Source organism: Cottoperca gobio, unplaced genomic scaffold (genome assembly GCF_900634415.1).
Source record: "Cottoperca gobio unplaced genomic scaffold, fCotGob3.1 fCotGob3_315arrow_ctg1, whole genome shotgun sequence".
In the NCBI taxonomy this organism is placed as follows: Eukaryota; Metazoa; Chordata; class Actinopteri; order Perciformes; family Bovichtidae; genus Cottoperca; species Cottoperca gobio.
Window position 1 is genome coordinate 136,494 of NW_021166923.1, and position 18,022 is coordinate 154,515.

Genomic DNA, 18,022 nt, shown 5'->3' on the forward strand with positions numbered 1-18,022 from the left:
ATTTATATTATTATACTATATATAAGTCATTATGTTCATTCCTAACAGTGAGAGGATCGAGAACAATGCGTTACGTCACATCATGAACTCTGGGTTTAACTTCATTTTTTTGCTCAACAATATTTTACATTAATATGATATTTAAACTACATATTTAGTGAACTAGGATTGTTTTTTTTAACACAGAATTTTTTTTAATAACTTTAATGTTGAGACGGACTTTTGTCCAACAGCCTTTTAAAAAGTATTGAAAGGCATTGAATTCATAAATCTAAAAATGAGGCCTTAACTGGTATTAAAATGTCGTAAATCAATCTGTCAATAGTCTTAAAATGTAACCCTTTTCATCTGACTGCATTGTTAAACCTTTACATTCTTTACATCTATTTTTAGAAAATAATTTGGCATTAAAAATGTCTTTAAAGTCTTAGAAACTTGCTTTAAGCGGCAGGAACCTTTTAAAACATATCACAATGTTTTATTTCTGCACTTTGTGTAAAATAAAGAATTCCAACATTAGCACCTTATAGTAGTAATACACACCAGGAAACATGTGTTAATCACATTTAAATGACAACATAACTGATTGAATTTGACCTTCAAACGAGCTAAACAATAAACAATGAACTATTTAATTATTTTGAGTCTACAGCAGATGTTAATAAAGTTTTATGAGAGTAAACTGAATACAAACTGAGCTGTGACATCTTCAAAACGTTTCGTAACATCTTACATCCCTCTTTGATTTCTAATTTCTTTCTGTGTCTTGTGTTATTCAATGTATGCTGCTTATTTTTGTTTGTTAAATGTCTAAATTCTCTTCTTTTAAAATGATCTTCTTGGATCTCACGCTCCGTCTTGGATTACAAACTGATTGATTCTTCAAAAGAAATTCAGAGGATTGAGAAGATTTTGCCCTCAGAGGTTGAACAAGAGAAAAAAGTCTCTCCTGCAGAAAAAGGTACCGACCATCTGAAAACAGGATGGAGTGCTTTCACCACATCTTAATCTTTAACGCTTGATGATAATACATGCCAGGTGGATTATCACCTCAAGCATTAGCCATTAATTAATCTCTGTGTTCCTAATCTTTGTGTTTTGTTATCACCTCTTGGCGCCGCCGCATGACGCCTCTTCTTCAACGCCTCTTCTTCAACGCCTCTTCTTCAACGCCTCTTCTTCAACGCCTCTTCTTCAACGCGTCTTCTTCAACGCCTCTTCTTCAACGCCTCTTAAAACTTCCAGCAACGACGAGTCTCGTCAAGATCGAGCGCAGTAAAGGAGCTCAGAAGATTCAGGAAGTTTATTACGTGACGGAGAAAGTGTCGCCCACAGAGGAGGTGTGGGAACACGAAGAGATGGTGGAGGAACACGGCGACGTGTTGTACGAGGAGGACGAAGCGGCTCGTCTGGGCGAGACAATAGTGTCGCTGTCAGACGTCCTACGTACAACAGAAAGGTCTGAACTAAGAGGCGAGATATCTGTTACTGACTCTACAGAGAGGAAAGAAACCAGGTTGATTAAACACAGAGTCCCCAAAACACAAGAAACCTTTGAATCTGACCGAGACAGGGAGGTTAGACCCACGAGAGCAACGATGGAAGAGAAGTTCTTTATCCGAACGATCGAGTCGCCGACAGACGAAATTCCAGACGAGAGGAAAGACAGTTTTTCTAAACAGGGAACTAGTGTTACAGGCAAAAAGAGAAGGGAGGTGAGCATCAAAACAGAAAGTAAAGAGAGACAACAGGAAGTCAGGAAAACTGAGGAAACTACCACAGTGAGAGAAAAAGATCAAACTAAACCAGTTCTTATAACGGGAGCAAGAAAACAGACTGAAAAGATGGAAATTGAGGGAAAGGCTTCGACAGAAGTCACCTATAAGAAACCAATCGATCACGAGATAATATCAGATATTCCACAAGAATACAGAAGTGAGAAAATGACAGAAATTACAATCCAGCAGAGAGAAGTCACAGTTAAAGACAAAGCAACAAAAGTTGGTTTCACTCAAGTAAAAATGTCAGACGAGGAATCGAGTAGAAAGGAGGAAACTAAAATTATAGCAGCAGTCAAAGATGAAACTAGTTCACCAGGAAAAGTAAGGAAACAAGAGAAGCAGCTCAAATCTGATGAGATTATTGATAAAAAGGAGAAAGTTGCTGAAAAACCAAAACCTCAAGAGGTGACGCCCAAGGTCAAACCAAAAGAGTCAGTAACAGATATCGAGCTTGAGAAGCTGAAAGTGACGCATCAGGAGTTAGTCGCTGTAAGAACTGAAGCAGAATACAAGAAAAAAGAGGAATCCAAAGACGTCGATTCTGAAAAGACAAAAGAAGAAAAAAGTATTTTAGTCGAGGATACACTTCAGACAAAACCTTCAAAACCACCAACAGCTTCGAGAGGTACAGAGAGAAAATCTAACACCATTTTCATCTTTAACCTTTTACTCCATGTTTGTCTTTTTTCTCCAAAATTGGCCAGAGCTCATTCTCCTCAGCTCGCCTCCTTTTTAAAGGCTCTTCATACAAATCTTCCATGTTCACTGTGTTCCCCCATGGTCTTCATGCTCTACTCTTCTATTGTTATGTGTTTGCATTGTTTTAAAGGGGTTCTTTTTTATCCCTTTGTGGTTTTAACTCTTCTTTTTTCTATCTTAATATCTTGCGTTAAACAAACCTGATTATTCTTTAAAGAACCAGAAGTCGAGGCCAAGACGATTCCCACATCCATTCCTGCTGCTCCGTCTCCTGAAACACAAGTCGAGATGAAAGGAAAAAGAGGTACAACGACGGCACATTTTCCTGTCAGCTCGTACCTTTTACTATCTCTGTTTGTCTTCTTTAACTCCAAATGTTTGTGTCTTTGTTGTTGTTTTTCTCCTAATCTCTTGGCACCGCTTCATGGTGCTTTCTCTTCGAACCTCTTTAAATCTTCCATCCGCAAGCGGACACCCCTGGTCTTATAAAGGCTGAGAAAAGAGCCGCCGTTCAGACGCATTTCATGTCAAAGGAAGAGCCGGAAAGAGAAGAGTTTGAAGCTAAAATATATTGCAAGGATGAAGAAGAAACTGTGTGCGAAAGTTCAAAATCTTTGCAGGAAGAAGAGATTTTAAGTTCGCTGGATGGACCTGATGAAGTGTCTGAGATAAGTGGTGATTTATCTGTTACTGACGGTTTAAAGACACGGGGTCTTAAAACTAAAGAAAACATCAGCACGACAGGAAGTGAGTCTGAGAGGAAAAGAGTTGTGGCAGTTCAGGAAGAGTCTACTAAACAAAAAACTGATACTCCAACAGCGAGCGTAGAAATAAAAGACATTAAGAAAGAAAATAAAGAAACTTTTCAAAGACGAGAAAGAAAATCTGAGAGTCCAGAAACTTCAGTCAAATCTGTTTCTGATCAAAAACAGGCAATAAAATCAGAACTGGTGAGTTCTGAAGCCGACGCTGAAGAGAAGGGACTAAAAGATAAACCTAAATTATCACTTAGAAAAGCTGAAGTATCCAGTACAACAGACAGGAAGACTTTAGAAAACATCAGTCTCCAGAGGACATTAAAGCAAACTGATCAAGAAGAAAAACCTTCAGAGTCTAAACATATTCAAACAACTACAAAGACACAAGAAACTGATTCTTCAGAGCTTTTTAAACCAAAAGAAATGAAATCATCCAAACCACAAACAGTTGCATCTGAAAAGCTGCATGACGGACATAAAACTTTAGCTGAGAAACCACAACACAGAGAAAGTGAATGGGCTGAAACAAAAGAGAAACCTTTAGAAAACGTGTTACAAAAGGCTGAAAATAAGATCGAAAAAATTCATTCTGTAGTTTCTAAAGATATTCAAAAGAATGAAATTAAAAAGGGCAAAGTTGAATCTTTAAAAAAGAAAACACAAGACAACAAACCAGAGATACAGAAACAGATTAAAGACCTCCAAGACAGAGAAACACTGGAGGAAGACTTCATTAGAACTGATGAAGACATTAGAGAAAGTGTACAAATACCTCACACATTACAGAAACCAGAGGAGGTTTCTAGAAATAAACTAAAACCATCTAAACAAAAAGAACAGAACGTAGAAAAAACAGGAGAATCTGATTTGAGTTCAGTCGCAGAAAAATACCAAAACGTAAAACACGAAGAACATTTAAGGAAGTCAACCAAAATAAAGTCAACCAGCGCGCTTCAGCCTAAATCCATGTTGGCCAAAGTCGTTACAGTCAAAGACAAACTGGTCAAAGTCAGTCCAATGGAAGGAACAACTGAGGTGAAACCTTCAGTTTCTCCTGCGATAGTCAAACATGCAGATAAACTGTCCGACAGAGAAACCATAACTGATGCTCCCCTTCAGAAACCTGAAATATTATCAAAGACTCCAAAGAAAGACATCGCTCAGAAAGTGAGACGGCAGGCAGCGGTCGAAGACGAGGACCAACTCAAGGCAGCTGTCGTTAAAGACGAACACGTTAGTCCAAAAGAAAAGACAAAACCAAGACGAGAGCAAACTGAAAAAATGTCCTTTGATAAATCTGATGGAGTAAAAACAAAGGTAGGGCGTTATACCCCAGAACAAGGTACCACTAAAGCAGAAGACAATAGTACGGAAAAATCTGTTAAAGTAGAAGAAATTATAACCAAAGTCCAGCCAGAGATGATTAAAACTGAACACATTGTTCCTCCAACTGAAACTCCTGTTGTTGAGAAAGCTAAACTCAAATCATTGACAAAACAAGAGAGAAAAGTGCCCAACAAGGAAGAAGAACCAATGTTAGCTGAAAGGGAAGAGACGACAGTTAAAGATGTTCAGTTAAAACAGGTCTCAAGTAAAGGTCAAATATCTGAAAAAGGAAAACAAGCAGTTTTCTTAGAAACGCCTCAAATAGAAGAAGTTCCACTAAACTCTAAAGATATTACAGTTAAAGTTCAGTCAGAGGTCAGAGACCAAACTTACAAAGTTACGGACATATTCCTTCCCACTGAAGAACAAAAAACAGAGATGAAGAACATTTTAGCCATTCCTCTAAAACAGAGACAGCAGATAAAAGGTGAAGCTGACGAAGTCCAGTCAAAGAAAAGAGTCCGAATTAAAGAACAATCTGCTGAATCAATTCCTATTAAAGTAAAGGAGGTAACAAAACAAGAACTAATTAAAAAAACACCCTCAGACACGCCAGTGATCCAATTAACTCCGGCAGAAAAAACGGACCAGTCTGTCCAGTCGAAGGTTCTGACAGCTAAAGACGAATACACCAAAAAGACTGAAGAGCTCAACAAAAGAGAGGAGCAAGTTGAAAAACAGGAGTTACGTAAATCTGATGAAAATGTTGCATCATTCCCAGTGTCCTCAGTTCCTCCAGGGCTGGACGTCACTTCATCAGTACCGACAGATATTTCCAAGAGAACTAGAACATCAGAGTATAAGAGCTCAGAAATCATTCCTCTCAAAGAAGAAGTAGAAATCAAAGAAGTTCAGTCAAACACAGAGAGACAAAGAGATAAAGTTTCTCCAAATAAAGAGGAAGAAATGGACATTCATTCAATGAAAACAGATAAAGAATCATTGCTAGTGGAGGATACTTTGAAAACACAGGCTAAAATAAAGAAACCTGTCACTGCAGGGAGAAACGAAAAACCATCTGACGCTGAGATTACACCAAAAGAAATCCAGCCAAAGAAAGTAGAAGTTGAGGAAAAACTCCCTAAAACTGCTAAAGCAAAAGAACAGGCTGAAAAGCCTGAAATAAAAGCTTCAGTTTCAGATTTGACAGAAGAAGCATCTGCACAAACACAGACGGACAAAATACAGAAGTTAGCCAGCACTCCAGAGTCCATACAATCGAGCGTCCCCAAATTTAAAGACAAATATTCTAAAGTTACACTGATCGAAGAGGCAAAATCAAGACCCAAACAAACCCAAAGAGAGACAGGTGCAGATGCAGAGGAGATAAAACCTGAAGAATTAATAATTTCTAAGAAACCAGCAGCGAAAGAAACTTCAAGTAAAGACGAGATAACTGAGTCAGAGGAAACAGCCAGAGAGAAACACCAGATATTACATAAGACTGCCGATAAAACTGCCTCAGATAATGTCCTTAAACAGAAAAAATCAGCAAGAAAGGAACAAGTTGGAAGAAAAGGTTTAGATCCGCCCGTGATGGACAGCGAGTCCAGATCTCTACAAGAAACACAAGAGAAAAGTCAAGAGATTATAGTTAAACAAGAGCTCAAGGTCAGCACAGTTAAAGATAAAACCTGCAAAGTTACTCCTCTTCAAGAGACGAAAACAACACAGGAACAAACCGAAAGGAAGGTTTCAGTTACAGCTCTGCAAGATAAACCATATCAAGCTGGAGAGATCCAGTCCAAAACAGAAACAGTTCAAGATGAATATGGTAGTGTTACTTTATTAGAAGTTACAGAAACAAAACCAGGTAAAAGAAAGGTTCCAGTGTCACCTGCGATGAAGGTTGCATCTGAAAAACCTCAGATAGTAAAAGATGGAGCTGCTATATCAGATACTAAACATATTACAGCACAAACCAAGGAGGACATTGTTACAGATAAACCAGAGAAAACTGAAGTTAAAAGAAAAGTTTCAGAAGAAACACATGAACAAACTGTAGTAGATAAACTTCCAATAATGGACAAAACCTCCACAGTTCTTCAAGCTGAAGAGATGAAAACCAGGCGGACACAAATAGAAACAAAGACAGCACTTTGTCCCGTAATCGAGGAAACAAAAACAGACAAACCGATGGAAAAAGATGCCTTTAAGGCGACTGATGAGTCGGAACATATTTCCCAAAAGAAAGAAGCAAACAAAGTCTTCAAAACTGAAGATGTCCAGACAAAGAAATCCCTAAAAGAGAAAGTCACAAGTACAAAAACTCCCCTTGAGGGAGTGCAGTCCAAGACCGTCGTAGTAAAGGATAAATATGGTAGTGTTACTCCGTTTGAAGTCACAGAAACAACACAGGAACAAACCGAAAGGAAGGTTTCAGTTACAGCTTTAATGGAGAAAACTTCGGAAGAGTTGAAAGTAGGGCCTAAAAAACTTGCAGACATTAGAGAAACTGAATTTGTTGAAGAGGAAATTGATTCCTTTGGAGAAACACCTTCTGAAACATCAATTTCCCTGAAAGAGAAACAACGTAAATTAGCCAAAGCTAAAGAGATTACAGACAAACAAATCCCCTCAAAATCCATCACAGTTAAGGATAAACCTCAAAAAGTGGCTTCCATTAAAGATGGAACACCTGAAAAACATGCAAAAGTTAAAGAATTTGGCACAAAGCGTGCAACGACAGAGAGCGAAGAACAAGAGAAAAGTCAAGAGATTATAGTTAAACAAGAGCTCAAGGTCAGCACAGTTAAAGATAAAACCTGTAAAGTTACTCCTCTTCAAGAGACGAAAACAACACAGGAACAAACCGAAAGGAAGGTTTCAGTTACAGCTCTGCAAGATAAACCATATCAAGCTGGAGAGATCCAGTCCAAAACAGAAACAGTTCAAGATGAATATGGTAGTGTTACTTTATTAGAAGTTACAGAAACAAAACCAGGTAAAAGAAAGGTTCCAGTGTCACCTGCGATGAAGGTTGCATCTGAAAAACCTCAGATAGTAAAAGATGGAGCTGCTATATCAGATACTAAACATATTACAGCACAAACCAAGGAGGACATTGTTACAGATAAACCAGAGAAAACTGAAGTTAAAAGAAAAGTTTCAGAAGAAACACATGAACAAACTGTAGTAGATAAACTTCCAATAATGGACAAAACCTCCACAGTTCTTCAAGCTGAAGAGATGAAAACCAGGCGGACACAAATAGAAACAAAGACAGCACTTTGTCCCGTAATCGAGGAAACAAAAACAGACAAACCGATGGAAAAAGATGCCTTTAAGGCGACTGATGAGTCGGAACATATTTCCCAAAAGAAAGAAGCAAACAAAGTCTTCAAAACTGAAGATGTCCAGACAAAGAAATCCCTAAAAGAGAAAGTCACAAGTACAAAAACTCCCCTTGAGGGAGTGCAGTCCAAGACCGTCGTAGTAAAGGATAAATATGGTAGTGTTACTCCGTTTGAAGTCACAGAAACAACACAGGAACAAACCGAAAGGAAGGTTTCAGTTACAGCTTTAATGGAGAAAACTTCGGAAGAGTTGAAAGTAGGGCCTAAAAAACTTGCAGACATTAGAGAAACTGAATTTGTTGAAGAGGAAATTGATTCCTTTGGAGAAACACCTTCTGAAACATCAATTTCCCTGAAAGAGAAACAACGTAAATTAGCCAAAGCTAAAGAGATTACAGACAAACAAATCCCCTCAAAATCCATCACAGTTAAGGATAAACCTCAAAAAGTGGCTTCCATTAAAGATGGAACACCTGAAAAACATGCAAAAGTTAAAGAATTTGGCACAAAGCGTGCAACGACAGAGAGCGAAGAACAAGAGAAAAGTCAAGAGATTATAGTTAAACAAGAGCTCAAGGTCAGCACAGTTAAAGATAAAACCTGTAAAGTTACTCCTCTTCAAGAGACGAAAACAACACAGGAACAAACCGAAAGGAAGGTTTCAGTTACAGCTCTGCAAGATAAACCATATCAAGCTGGAGAGATCCAGTCCAAAACAGAAACAGTTCAAGATGAATATGGTAGTGTTACTCCGTTTGAACTCACAGAAACAACACAGGAACAAACCGAAAGGAAGGTTTCAGTGGCACCTGTGATGCAGGTTGCATCTGAAAGGTGTCTGATAGTGACAGGAGACATTAAATCAGACACGCTCCAAAGATTTATCACATCTGACGAGCTAATAAAACACATTAGTTCAAGAAAAGAGGACGTTTACAAGTCGGCGGACATTCCTCCAATGATAAAGGAGTCTTTCAGGGACACGGAAGATAATACAGTTGAACCAGTCATGTCAAAAGTTCAAGATCAAACAGAGAAGGTTTCTCCCATCAGAGAAGACTTACTTGAAATACAGGAACAAATTGAAAGAAGGCTGTTAGTTGCATCCATACCAGAAGTAGCAGATCAACAGTCTTTGATGGAGCAAGAAGCCCCAGAAAAACGTCCTGTAAAGGATAAAACCACCTCAGTTCTTCCAGTTGAAGAGACAAAAACCAGACAAAAGCAAACTGAGATAACCGACACAGACATTAGAAACATTCAATCAAAGAAATCTGAATCCTTAAAAGAGAAAGAACAGAAGTTGGACAAAGTGTCCGAAGAAGAAGTGCAGTCAAAGACGGTCACAGTTGAAGATGAACACGGTAGTGTTACTCCATTTGAGGTAACGGACACAAAACAAGAACAAGTCGAAAGAAAAACTTTAATTGCACCTATGATGAAGGTTGCAGCTGAAAAACAGCCTATAGTTAAAGAAGGAGATATTAAATCAGACACCCTCCAAAGATTAATTACACTGGACAATCTGGTAAAAGACGTTGCATCAAAGAAAGAGGATGTTTATGCGTCCGGTGAGGTTTCTCTTTTAAGACATTCACAAAGTCAAGAGTCCGCCAAGGAAAGCGTGGAAGCTGTAAAACAAGAGACTTCTGATAAAGAAGTGACAAGTCAATTTAAAACGGACAACATTGCATTTGTTTGCGATACAATACCAACAAAACAGAAAATAACTCAACACAAGACTCAAGAAACATTGTTAGGAGACCGAGGACAGGTGACAGTTAAAGATGCTTTTCTCAGTGTTACTCCAAATGTGGAAACAAAGCCGGAACAAATAGAAATCAAAGCTTCAAGGACACCTGTAATGGATGTTGCATATGAAAAACCTTTGATTATGAAAGAACATGATATTATATTAGATACGCCACAGAGGTACATTACGCCTGACCATTTGGTCACAGATATAACGTCAAGAAAAACAGAGACTTACAAGTCAGAGGATGTTTCTTTAAAGAAAGATGAATCCACAATAGGTAAGACACTGAAGTTAGAACAAACTGAAGGGTTTAAAGTACAACAAAGCAAGTCGAAGGTTGAGACAACCAGAGCAGAATCCACCGCTGAAGGATTACTGCGAGGACAAATCACTTCAGACAAATTCACCACAACTACAGAAGTTGTTGGAAAAACTCAAACAGAGTTTCCGAGAAAGACTTTGTGTGAAAGTGATGAATCTGATGTTACAGTAGAAGAAATTCAGTCAAAGATAGTCCCTGTTAAAGATAAAATAGCTACAGTTAGTCCTACTGAAGGAACAGGAAGTAAGCTGCAACATGTTGAAAGAAAAGCTGCAGTTACGCCTGCAAATGAGGTGACATCTAAAGAATCACTTACAGCAGAAGACAAGGTTAAAAGAGAAATTCACAAAGACCCAATCACAACAAAAGAGGATGTTATAACTATGTCAGCTAAACAAGACTTTAAAGATAAAAAAACAGTCCCTGTTGGGGACCAAGCTGCCAAAATGACTTCTGTAGAAAGAATAAAGGTAAGACAGGAACAAGTCACATCGCTGTTGGAGCCAAAAGAGCGGGAAGCTTCGGAAAGACAACTAAAATGTGTTAAACCAAAGGAAATAAAGACAGAAACAACAATAAGGAAAGACAAAATCATCAAAGAGTTTCAGGAAAAAGAAACACAAGAGATTAAAGCCATTGGACGAGAACAAATCAAAGGAGATCAGTTAATTATACCCATGGAAAAAAGTGAGGAAATGTATAAATCCCAAGAGATTTCTGAAGAGTACAAACCTGCAACGTCAGAGTCAAAAGGTGATATTGATATGAAGCCTTTGCATGAGCCAGTCAGAGAGCCCTCAGTAACAGATAGAACCAAGACAAAGATGGTGGAGAAGAAGACTGCAGACTCTACAGAATATGTGGAAGGTGACAGCAGGAAATCAGAAGTCGAGCAGTCTTGTCTGAAAGCAGACGTCCGACGTATCCCTCCTCAGGAAGTTGAAACCAGAAGTTTGTCTTTGACACCAGAAGGGAAAGAAAACGTCGCCCTTCAAAAATCTTCTAGAGGTATAGATGGAAAAATGTTATCTGTCACCAAGCACGTGTTTTGGTTTTTTTATCTGAGCACCAAACATCGTTGTGCACCTCCTCGTTATCACCCTCTTAAGGATGTATTACATTCATACCTCTTTATCGTCATCATTTCAAGAGGACATTCATGTCATATCACCCATTTCTGTTTGGGCACAAACTGTATTCTTGCTCATTGTGAAGAACCGCCATGCTGTCGACTCGACAATCGCTCTTGATCTCTAAACCACTTCATGTTGGTTCTTTGTCTAATTCTACGTTTGTTATGTCCGTTTGTTTAACTGTACCTGTGTGTATCGAGGAAACTGTTTTGCACATACAAGGTGAGAAGTAATGTGCAAATTTCTTCCAACTTTGTTTGTTTCCATCGTGGTTCTTGTTTGTTCTCTTTGTGTTTCTTTGCATGGTTCAGTGCTCACCCCATCAGTCTTAGTGAGGTTCTGATTGTCATATCATTTCCTTTCTAAGTTCCTGTGAAGGACAAGGAGTCTCCACCACAAGTCAATGAAGCACTGGTAAAGCCAGCTGCTCCTCAAGAAGGTACAAACTTCTCTTTTAAATGTGTTTCTGTGTGAGGCGTTCGTAGAAGAATGCCACTCTTGAATCTTTGAAACTTAAAGCTGCAGTATTATGGAAAGAAGAAAAAGGTGGTTATTAACATAGAATATCAATATGAACTTATATCTGGTGTCAAGCTCTCAGATCTAAAATGTAGTTTTTGTGGGGAGCTTTCTGTTGAACTGTATACTTTGTGCTTGAAGAGAGCAAACCGCAGGCTGCTGTAAAAGTCCAAGAAGCTGCGAAAAAGCCTGAAGTCACTGACAAAACCAAGAAGTTGGACAAGAAAGTGATTCCACAAGAAGAAACAAAGCCAGGTATCCAGAAAATAATTGTGAAAGAGTTCATACCAACACCTTGTGCGTCTTTAGAAAAACATTGTGTTTACTTTACAATACTTCAATTCCCTCTTTTTTTATACTTGAAGTGACAAAGCCAAAGCCCGTCGTGAAGGCTGAAGAACCAACCAAGAAAGTTGCAGCAGAAGAAAAACTAGTGGCAGTAGAAAAGATAGCCCCTGAAACAGGTAGAGGTATTTGAAGTACTTGATTGAAACATCCTCTTTGTTGGAGTTTCCATCTTTTTCACCTCTTATTGTATAACTGCGGATGACATATAACCCCCCACCTGTGTGTTTCCACTGTTGTTTGTCTAACCCGGGTCGGTACGACCTTCAGCAGCAGTGCAGTCCTCGCTGTGGCGTTGCGTTGTTGGTCTGTTTGTCCTGTTTGTTTTGGTCATCAATTCATTGACCTTAAATCTAACACAAGCATGTCACATTTGTCCTTGGACACTTCATCTTTACTTACGACACTATATCTCATGTCTATGTACATGGACTACTTTGCATCTCAGTCACAACTTTATCACGTGTCATCCACATTAATCTTTTCTGAGGTCTTCCCATTTTAAAATCAGTGAAACTGCTGTTCATGACCTGATTTAAATTGCCTAATTAACAACTTTCTGAACTATACTCTGTATTAGATCAAACCAAGGGACCCGTCCAAGCACCCGGAGGAGTCAAGAAAGGTACGAGCACCGATTACCATCCCTTTACCTTCTTTACATACAGTACACAGCATTTAGCGGCTAAAAGAGTACACCACCTGTCTGTTACAGCGACCAATAGTGCCTCCGAATCTAAAAACAGTTTGAGATGTTGGGGCACCAAAGGGTGCTAAAACATTTCATATAAATGGTTTTAAATGTACACACATGGAATATCTTTTTCTGTTGTATCCTGTGGAAGTTGTCTTTTCTTATGTCCTCTTCTATGTCTGTTTTGTTTCTGTTAATGTTGTCATCTAAACTTTTTAAATAAGTTTTACATATAGTGATTAATTAGTATGTGTATGCGTTTGTACAAATTGTGGTGTCGATTGTTAAGTGTCAATAAGTAATGTCAAATCTTTGCTACCTCAGAAATTCTTCTGCACAAAAAAGGTAAAATTCAGACTGAAGAGGAAGGGACGTTTGAGATTCCCACTTTGAGGAAGACAACCAGAGTCATAAAGGAAGTGGAAGAGGAGCAGGAGATTATCAAACTGAAGAAGATTCCTTCAGTTCCACCTAAAGAGGGTGAAGAGGAGAAAAAACCTCAGAAGGTCACCAAGACCACAGTCTTTGATTACGAGGAGTTGGTGCATAGAGAAGAGGCTGTTGAGATGTCCGTCGCCACCAGGAGACCTGTGGAGGAGAAGAAACCTCGAGATAAAGCAGAAGTGGTGAAAAAGCCAGAAATTGTAAAGCCTAAAGAAAAGGAACAGAAAGAAGCTCCTGCAGATGCATGGACTCGACAGAAACCCCTTCCAAAAGATGAGAAACCAGAAGATAAGATATCTCTGAAGAAAACTCCCAAGGCACCAAAGGAAGAGGAACCTGCCCCGCCTACTGCAGCCTTGAAGAAAGTGAAAGAATTGCCTTCAGATGAAGTGGAACCAGAAGCAGTCAAACTAAAACCATTTGAAAAGCCTGTTAAACCAGTTGAGGAGCCGGAGAAAGACAAGAAAGAGAGGCCAGACAGGGACACTTTGCCTTTCCAGAAGCTAGAGAGGATCCCCAGAGAGGTGGAAACCAAAGAACCTCCCAAGAAACCTGAGAAAGCTCCTCTGGAGGTCAAAGAGCCACCAACTAAGGTGCCAAAGCCAGTAGATACAAAGAAATCTCCAGAGAAAGAGCCTGAGGAGGTCAAAGCGCCCACCAAGGTGAAGAAAATCCCAACACAGGAACAAGAGGTAGAAAGCATCAAGCTGAAGCCCTTCTCCAGGCCTTCAAAAGAGGCTGCAGAGCCTGAGAAGAAACCAGCAGAGGAGAAAGAAAGGAAGCCAATAGATGACCTGCAGCGCCGTCGCACAAGTCCGGATGAAAAAACAAAAGAGCGAGAGCCAGAGGCTAAACCGAAGAAACCTGAGATCCCAGAAGCTCCAGAGAAGAAGCCAGAGAAGCCGAAGGTGGTAGAGGCAGTGCCAGCAGAGAAGACGGCGTCTCCGGTTAAGAAACCTGAAAAGGTTCCTGAGGAGCCCAAACCTCTGCAGCTGAAGAAGGGAGTCACAACCAAGGTGAAAGAGGAGAAAGAAGAAGTGGCTCTGAAGCCTTTGGAGCTGCTCAAGAAGGTTGAGCTGAAAAAGACACCATCTCCTAAAGTTGAGAAGCTTAAAGAAGCAGAAAAAGTCCCTGTTGAGAAGAGGCCGAGCGTTGATAAACTCAAAAAGATTCCTAAAGTGGTTTCTCCGAAAGTCTCTGTTGAAGCTGTGACTCTCAAAAAGGTCCCAAAGAAGCCTTCACCAGAGGAGGCTGCAGAGCCAGCAAAGCCAGGCAGAGGGAAGGTTCCCCTGGTGAAGGAGGTCTCTCCTGGAGCCGTACAGATGAAGAAGGTTGCCACGCAGCCGGAGGAGGAGGTATTTGAAGAGGAAGCTGAGGAAGCTGTGGAGGAAGAAGAGGCCTGGGGCTGGGAGCTGGTTCCCCGGGACAGTTACGGCTCTGAAGACTGGGAAGGTGAAGAAGAGGAAGGTGCTCTGGATGTTCCAGGGGTGACCAGGAGAGGTGAGACGGTGGCAGCCCCAACTCGTTGGGTGACGGCCGTGAAAAACGCTTCCCTCATTCCCTGAATGCCTCCATCTAAATCATCTTTACCTCATCAAATCTTAAATGTGACACGATTTACCCCATGCCTTTCTTGTTAATTATCATTCTGTTTGTCAAACTGTCTGGTCATATTCATAACTTTCTGTCATTCATGTGTCAATTAAATGTCATGTCATTCCCATCAGTCCAACACTTCTGTTTGTTATTCCATCTCTTCTTGGTGTAAAAGCTACAGCACTAAAGTTATAGTTTTACATTATTCATCATTGTGTGTCTTGTCTTCCTTCGTTTCATATCCAATATTTTATATTTTTTACCATCACTATCACGTCATATTCCCCAATCCATTCGAGTGGACATTACATATCTCCCAGCACTGGCATGTTTACATTGACATTATGATCACATTGTGTGCAGCAAATTAATTTGAATTGTTTCTGAAACAGAGGGACAACCAGCAGAAGAAGCAGGAAGAGGTAGAGGTAGAGGACTGAAACGTAAGTCGGTTTTCTTAATACCATGCTACATTCTACATCCTGTATGGTGATGCTAAAGAGTTCCTTCTTTAAATTCAAAAACCGCTTGACTCTTTGTCCTCAATTTGTAATTCAGCCAAGCAGACCCCGTCCCCTGGAGAAGGTAGGGGCCGCGGCCTGAAGCCCGGTGGAAAAGGCCCGTCGCCACCAGAGGAACCCTTCGCAGGATTCAAGCTCAAAGCCGTCCCTCTGAAGTTCATCAAGAAGCTTCAGGACATCGTGTTGCAGGAAGCCGAGTCTATCGGCTCTGCTGCCATGTTTGAGTGTGAGGTCTCGCCCTCCACCGCCATCACTACCTGGATGAAAGATGACAGTAACCTGCGTGAGAGCCCCAAGCACAAGTTCACCTCTGACGGCAAAGATCGCAAGTTGAACATCATTGATGTCCAGCTCTCCGACACCGGTGAATATACCTGTATAGCCAAGAACGCCGGCAAGGAAATATCATGCAAAGCCAAGCTCATTGTTGAAGGTATTTATATCTTTTTTTTCTTCCAGAACAAGTATCTGTCATGATCCAATTCAAGCATTCGCCAATGTCAAAAAGCTCATTGCCTTTTTATCTCCTCACAGAGCTTCCAGTGAAATGGATCAAAGAGCTGGAGGAAGACACCTCAGCTCTGAAGGGTCAGCCTCTGTATATGACCTGTGAGTTGAACAAAGAGAGAGATGTGATATGGAGGAGAAATGGTGAGGTACTGAAGAAACAGGCCGGCAAGATTCAGATCAACATCATTGGTATGCAGCACGCTCTGACCATCCAGAACACCACTGAGGCGGACACCGGGGTATACTCATGTGAAGTGTCCGGCCAGGACGATGTCAAGACTACAACAAATGTCAAAATCATTGGTAAGCATAATAGGACATTGAATATATCCCTAAACACAGCAACATACATCAATACATCAGGACTGGATTCTGGAATAGATTGAGGCAGAGATGGTATTTGCTCATAGGTACTACTATTCTTCTCTAAATTCTAATCACCATAAAACATTAAATCAGTGTTTTCTGTATGCTGATGACATGCAACAATATATTTCAACAATATATTTCAATTGCTCTGAACAATGTTATACATATTGATGTCCAGATCACTAAATGTCCTGCAGCTAAATTCAGACATATTCACTTCTTGGACACTGCAAATACATAAATAAAAACATACAGATTAGGAATAACCTTGAAATTCTCTTCCTAATCATCACTTCAAACTGCAGAAATCTTTGAAAACCACCTGAGGTTAGATAAACTAAGATAAGACTAAGCCTGTTCTAGCTCAGACCTCATGTTAGTAATATTTAAAATATTAATGATGCACATTAATGCACTTTAATGGTTTTATCGACACTGATGTTTAACTCCAACAGAAATCATCAAAGATTGGATTGTGAAACCGCTGAGAGACCAGCATGTGAAACCGAAGGCCAACGCTACATTTAAATGCGAACTCTTCAAGGACACTCCCAACTGGAAGTGGCTCAAAGGAGAGAATGAAGTCACTCCATCTGACAAGGTGGAGTTCAAGAAGGATGGAAAGGAACTGACGCTCACCGTCAAGAACTGTCAGCCTGAAGATGTAGCACAGTATGCCATGGAGGTGGAAGGACGCATCTACACTGCCAATCTTACGCTTGGAGGTTTATCCATCTACCTACTTACCTTCCTTTTAGCTTTAGTCCCTCTAGGGATGTCACGAGAACCCATACCATAACATACCATACCCGTACCAAGTCAATGCCAATATTCTGAAAACGTGACAGTACTCAATTTTCTACAGTACCATAAGTACCGTAGTGTCCTGTAGTACTGCCTGGGCTTGAGACGAACGCCCTGGGACGATAGAAAATGTGATGGGGACGCAGTAAATTCGATATCGACGCGCCCTATTTCTTCCCTGATAATGCGACACAGGGAAGAACAAATCCGTGTTGAAATCAGCAGGAGAGCCAACGTTAGCTGTTAGCCGTTAGCTGTTAGCCACCGGTGAACGAAGGTTTAATGAAGTAGCATTGTGGTGCATTCAAGCTCTATTCAGTAAAAATGAGTATTAGACGTTATTATTATAACGTTATCATGATGTGTTTAATGTACTTTTGTAAAATTAAGTTCTTGGTGACAAACTTGAATAAATCCAGTTGTTTGATGGAAAAGTTTTCACAGCAATATAAAATAGATATTAGATATCTAATTCACAGATTAGAATTATGAGCTGTTTAACTTCCTAACAAAAATCAGTATGAAGTAATAGAGGAGCGTATGTTGAAGTACAGGGCGTTTATTGTTTTGCTTTTTTACCGTGGTATTGAATTGGTATCGAGAATCGTGGAATTTCACTGGTATTGGTATCGTTACATCCATTCTTTCATGTGATCCATATTTATGAGTACTAATATAACATCTTTCTCAGAGCGTGAGGCTGAAATCCTGAAGCCCCTGGCCAGCGTTGAGGTGGTTGAGAAGGAAGATGCCATGTTTGAGACAGAGATTTCGGAGGATGATGTTCCAGGAGAATGGAAGCTGAGAGGAGAGGTTTTGACCAGATCCCCGGTATGACTTCATGGACTGGTTTTTATAAAATGTCGATTCTTAATGCATGTATTTCTACTGTTGCATGGTCATGTTCACTATTTTTTACTATTCACCAGACGTGCGACATCCAAATGGAGCGTGGGGTGCGTAAACTCATTCTGAAAAACTGCCAGATGGATCAGGCTGGAGAAGTGTCCTACCAGGCTCTTAACGCCATAACCAGCGCAATGCTCAATGTCAAAGGTAAGAAGAGAACTCCTGGTATCCAGGATCGGA

At 40.1% G+C, this 18,022-nt stretch overlaps 1 protein-coding gene across 1 annotated transcript in view; it reads left to right on the plus strand.

The window, feature by feature from the left end:
- Positions 1-18,022, plus strand: part of ttn.2 (titin, tandem duplicate 2) — a 282,695-nt gene that overhangs the window by 98,172 nt on the left and 166,501 nt on the right. The window contains 13 exon segments of the mRNA XM_029427369.1: positions 1,189-2,406; positions 2,698-2,784; positions 11,499-11,570; positions 11,792-11,905; positions 12,016-12,114; positions 12,576-12,620; positions 13,014-14,633; positions 15,122-15,172; positions 15,288-15,683; positions 15,785-16,063; positions 16,585-16,854; positions 17,625-17,764; positions 17,863-17,989. Coding sequence (XP_029283229.1) covers positions 1,189-2,406; positions 2,698-2,784; positions 11,499-11,570; positions 11,792-11,905; positions 12,016-12,114; positions 12,576-12,620; positions 13,014-14,633; positions 15,122-15,172; positions 15,288-15,683; positions 15,785-16,063; positions 16,585-16,854; positions 17,625-17,764; positions 17,863-17,989 — 4,518 coding nt within the window.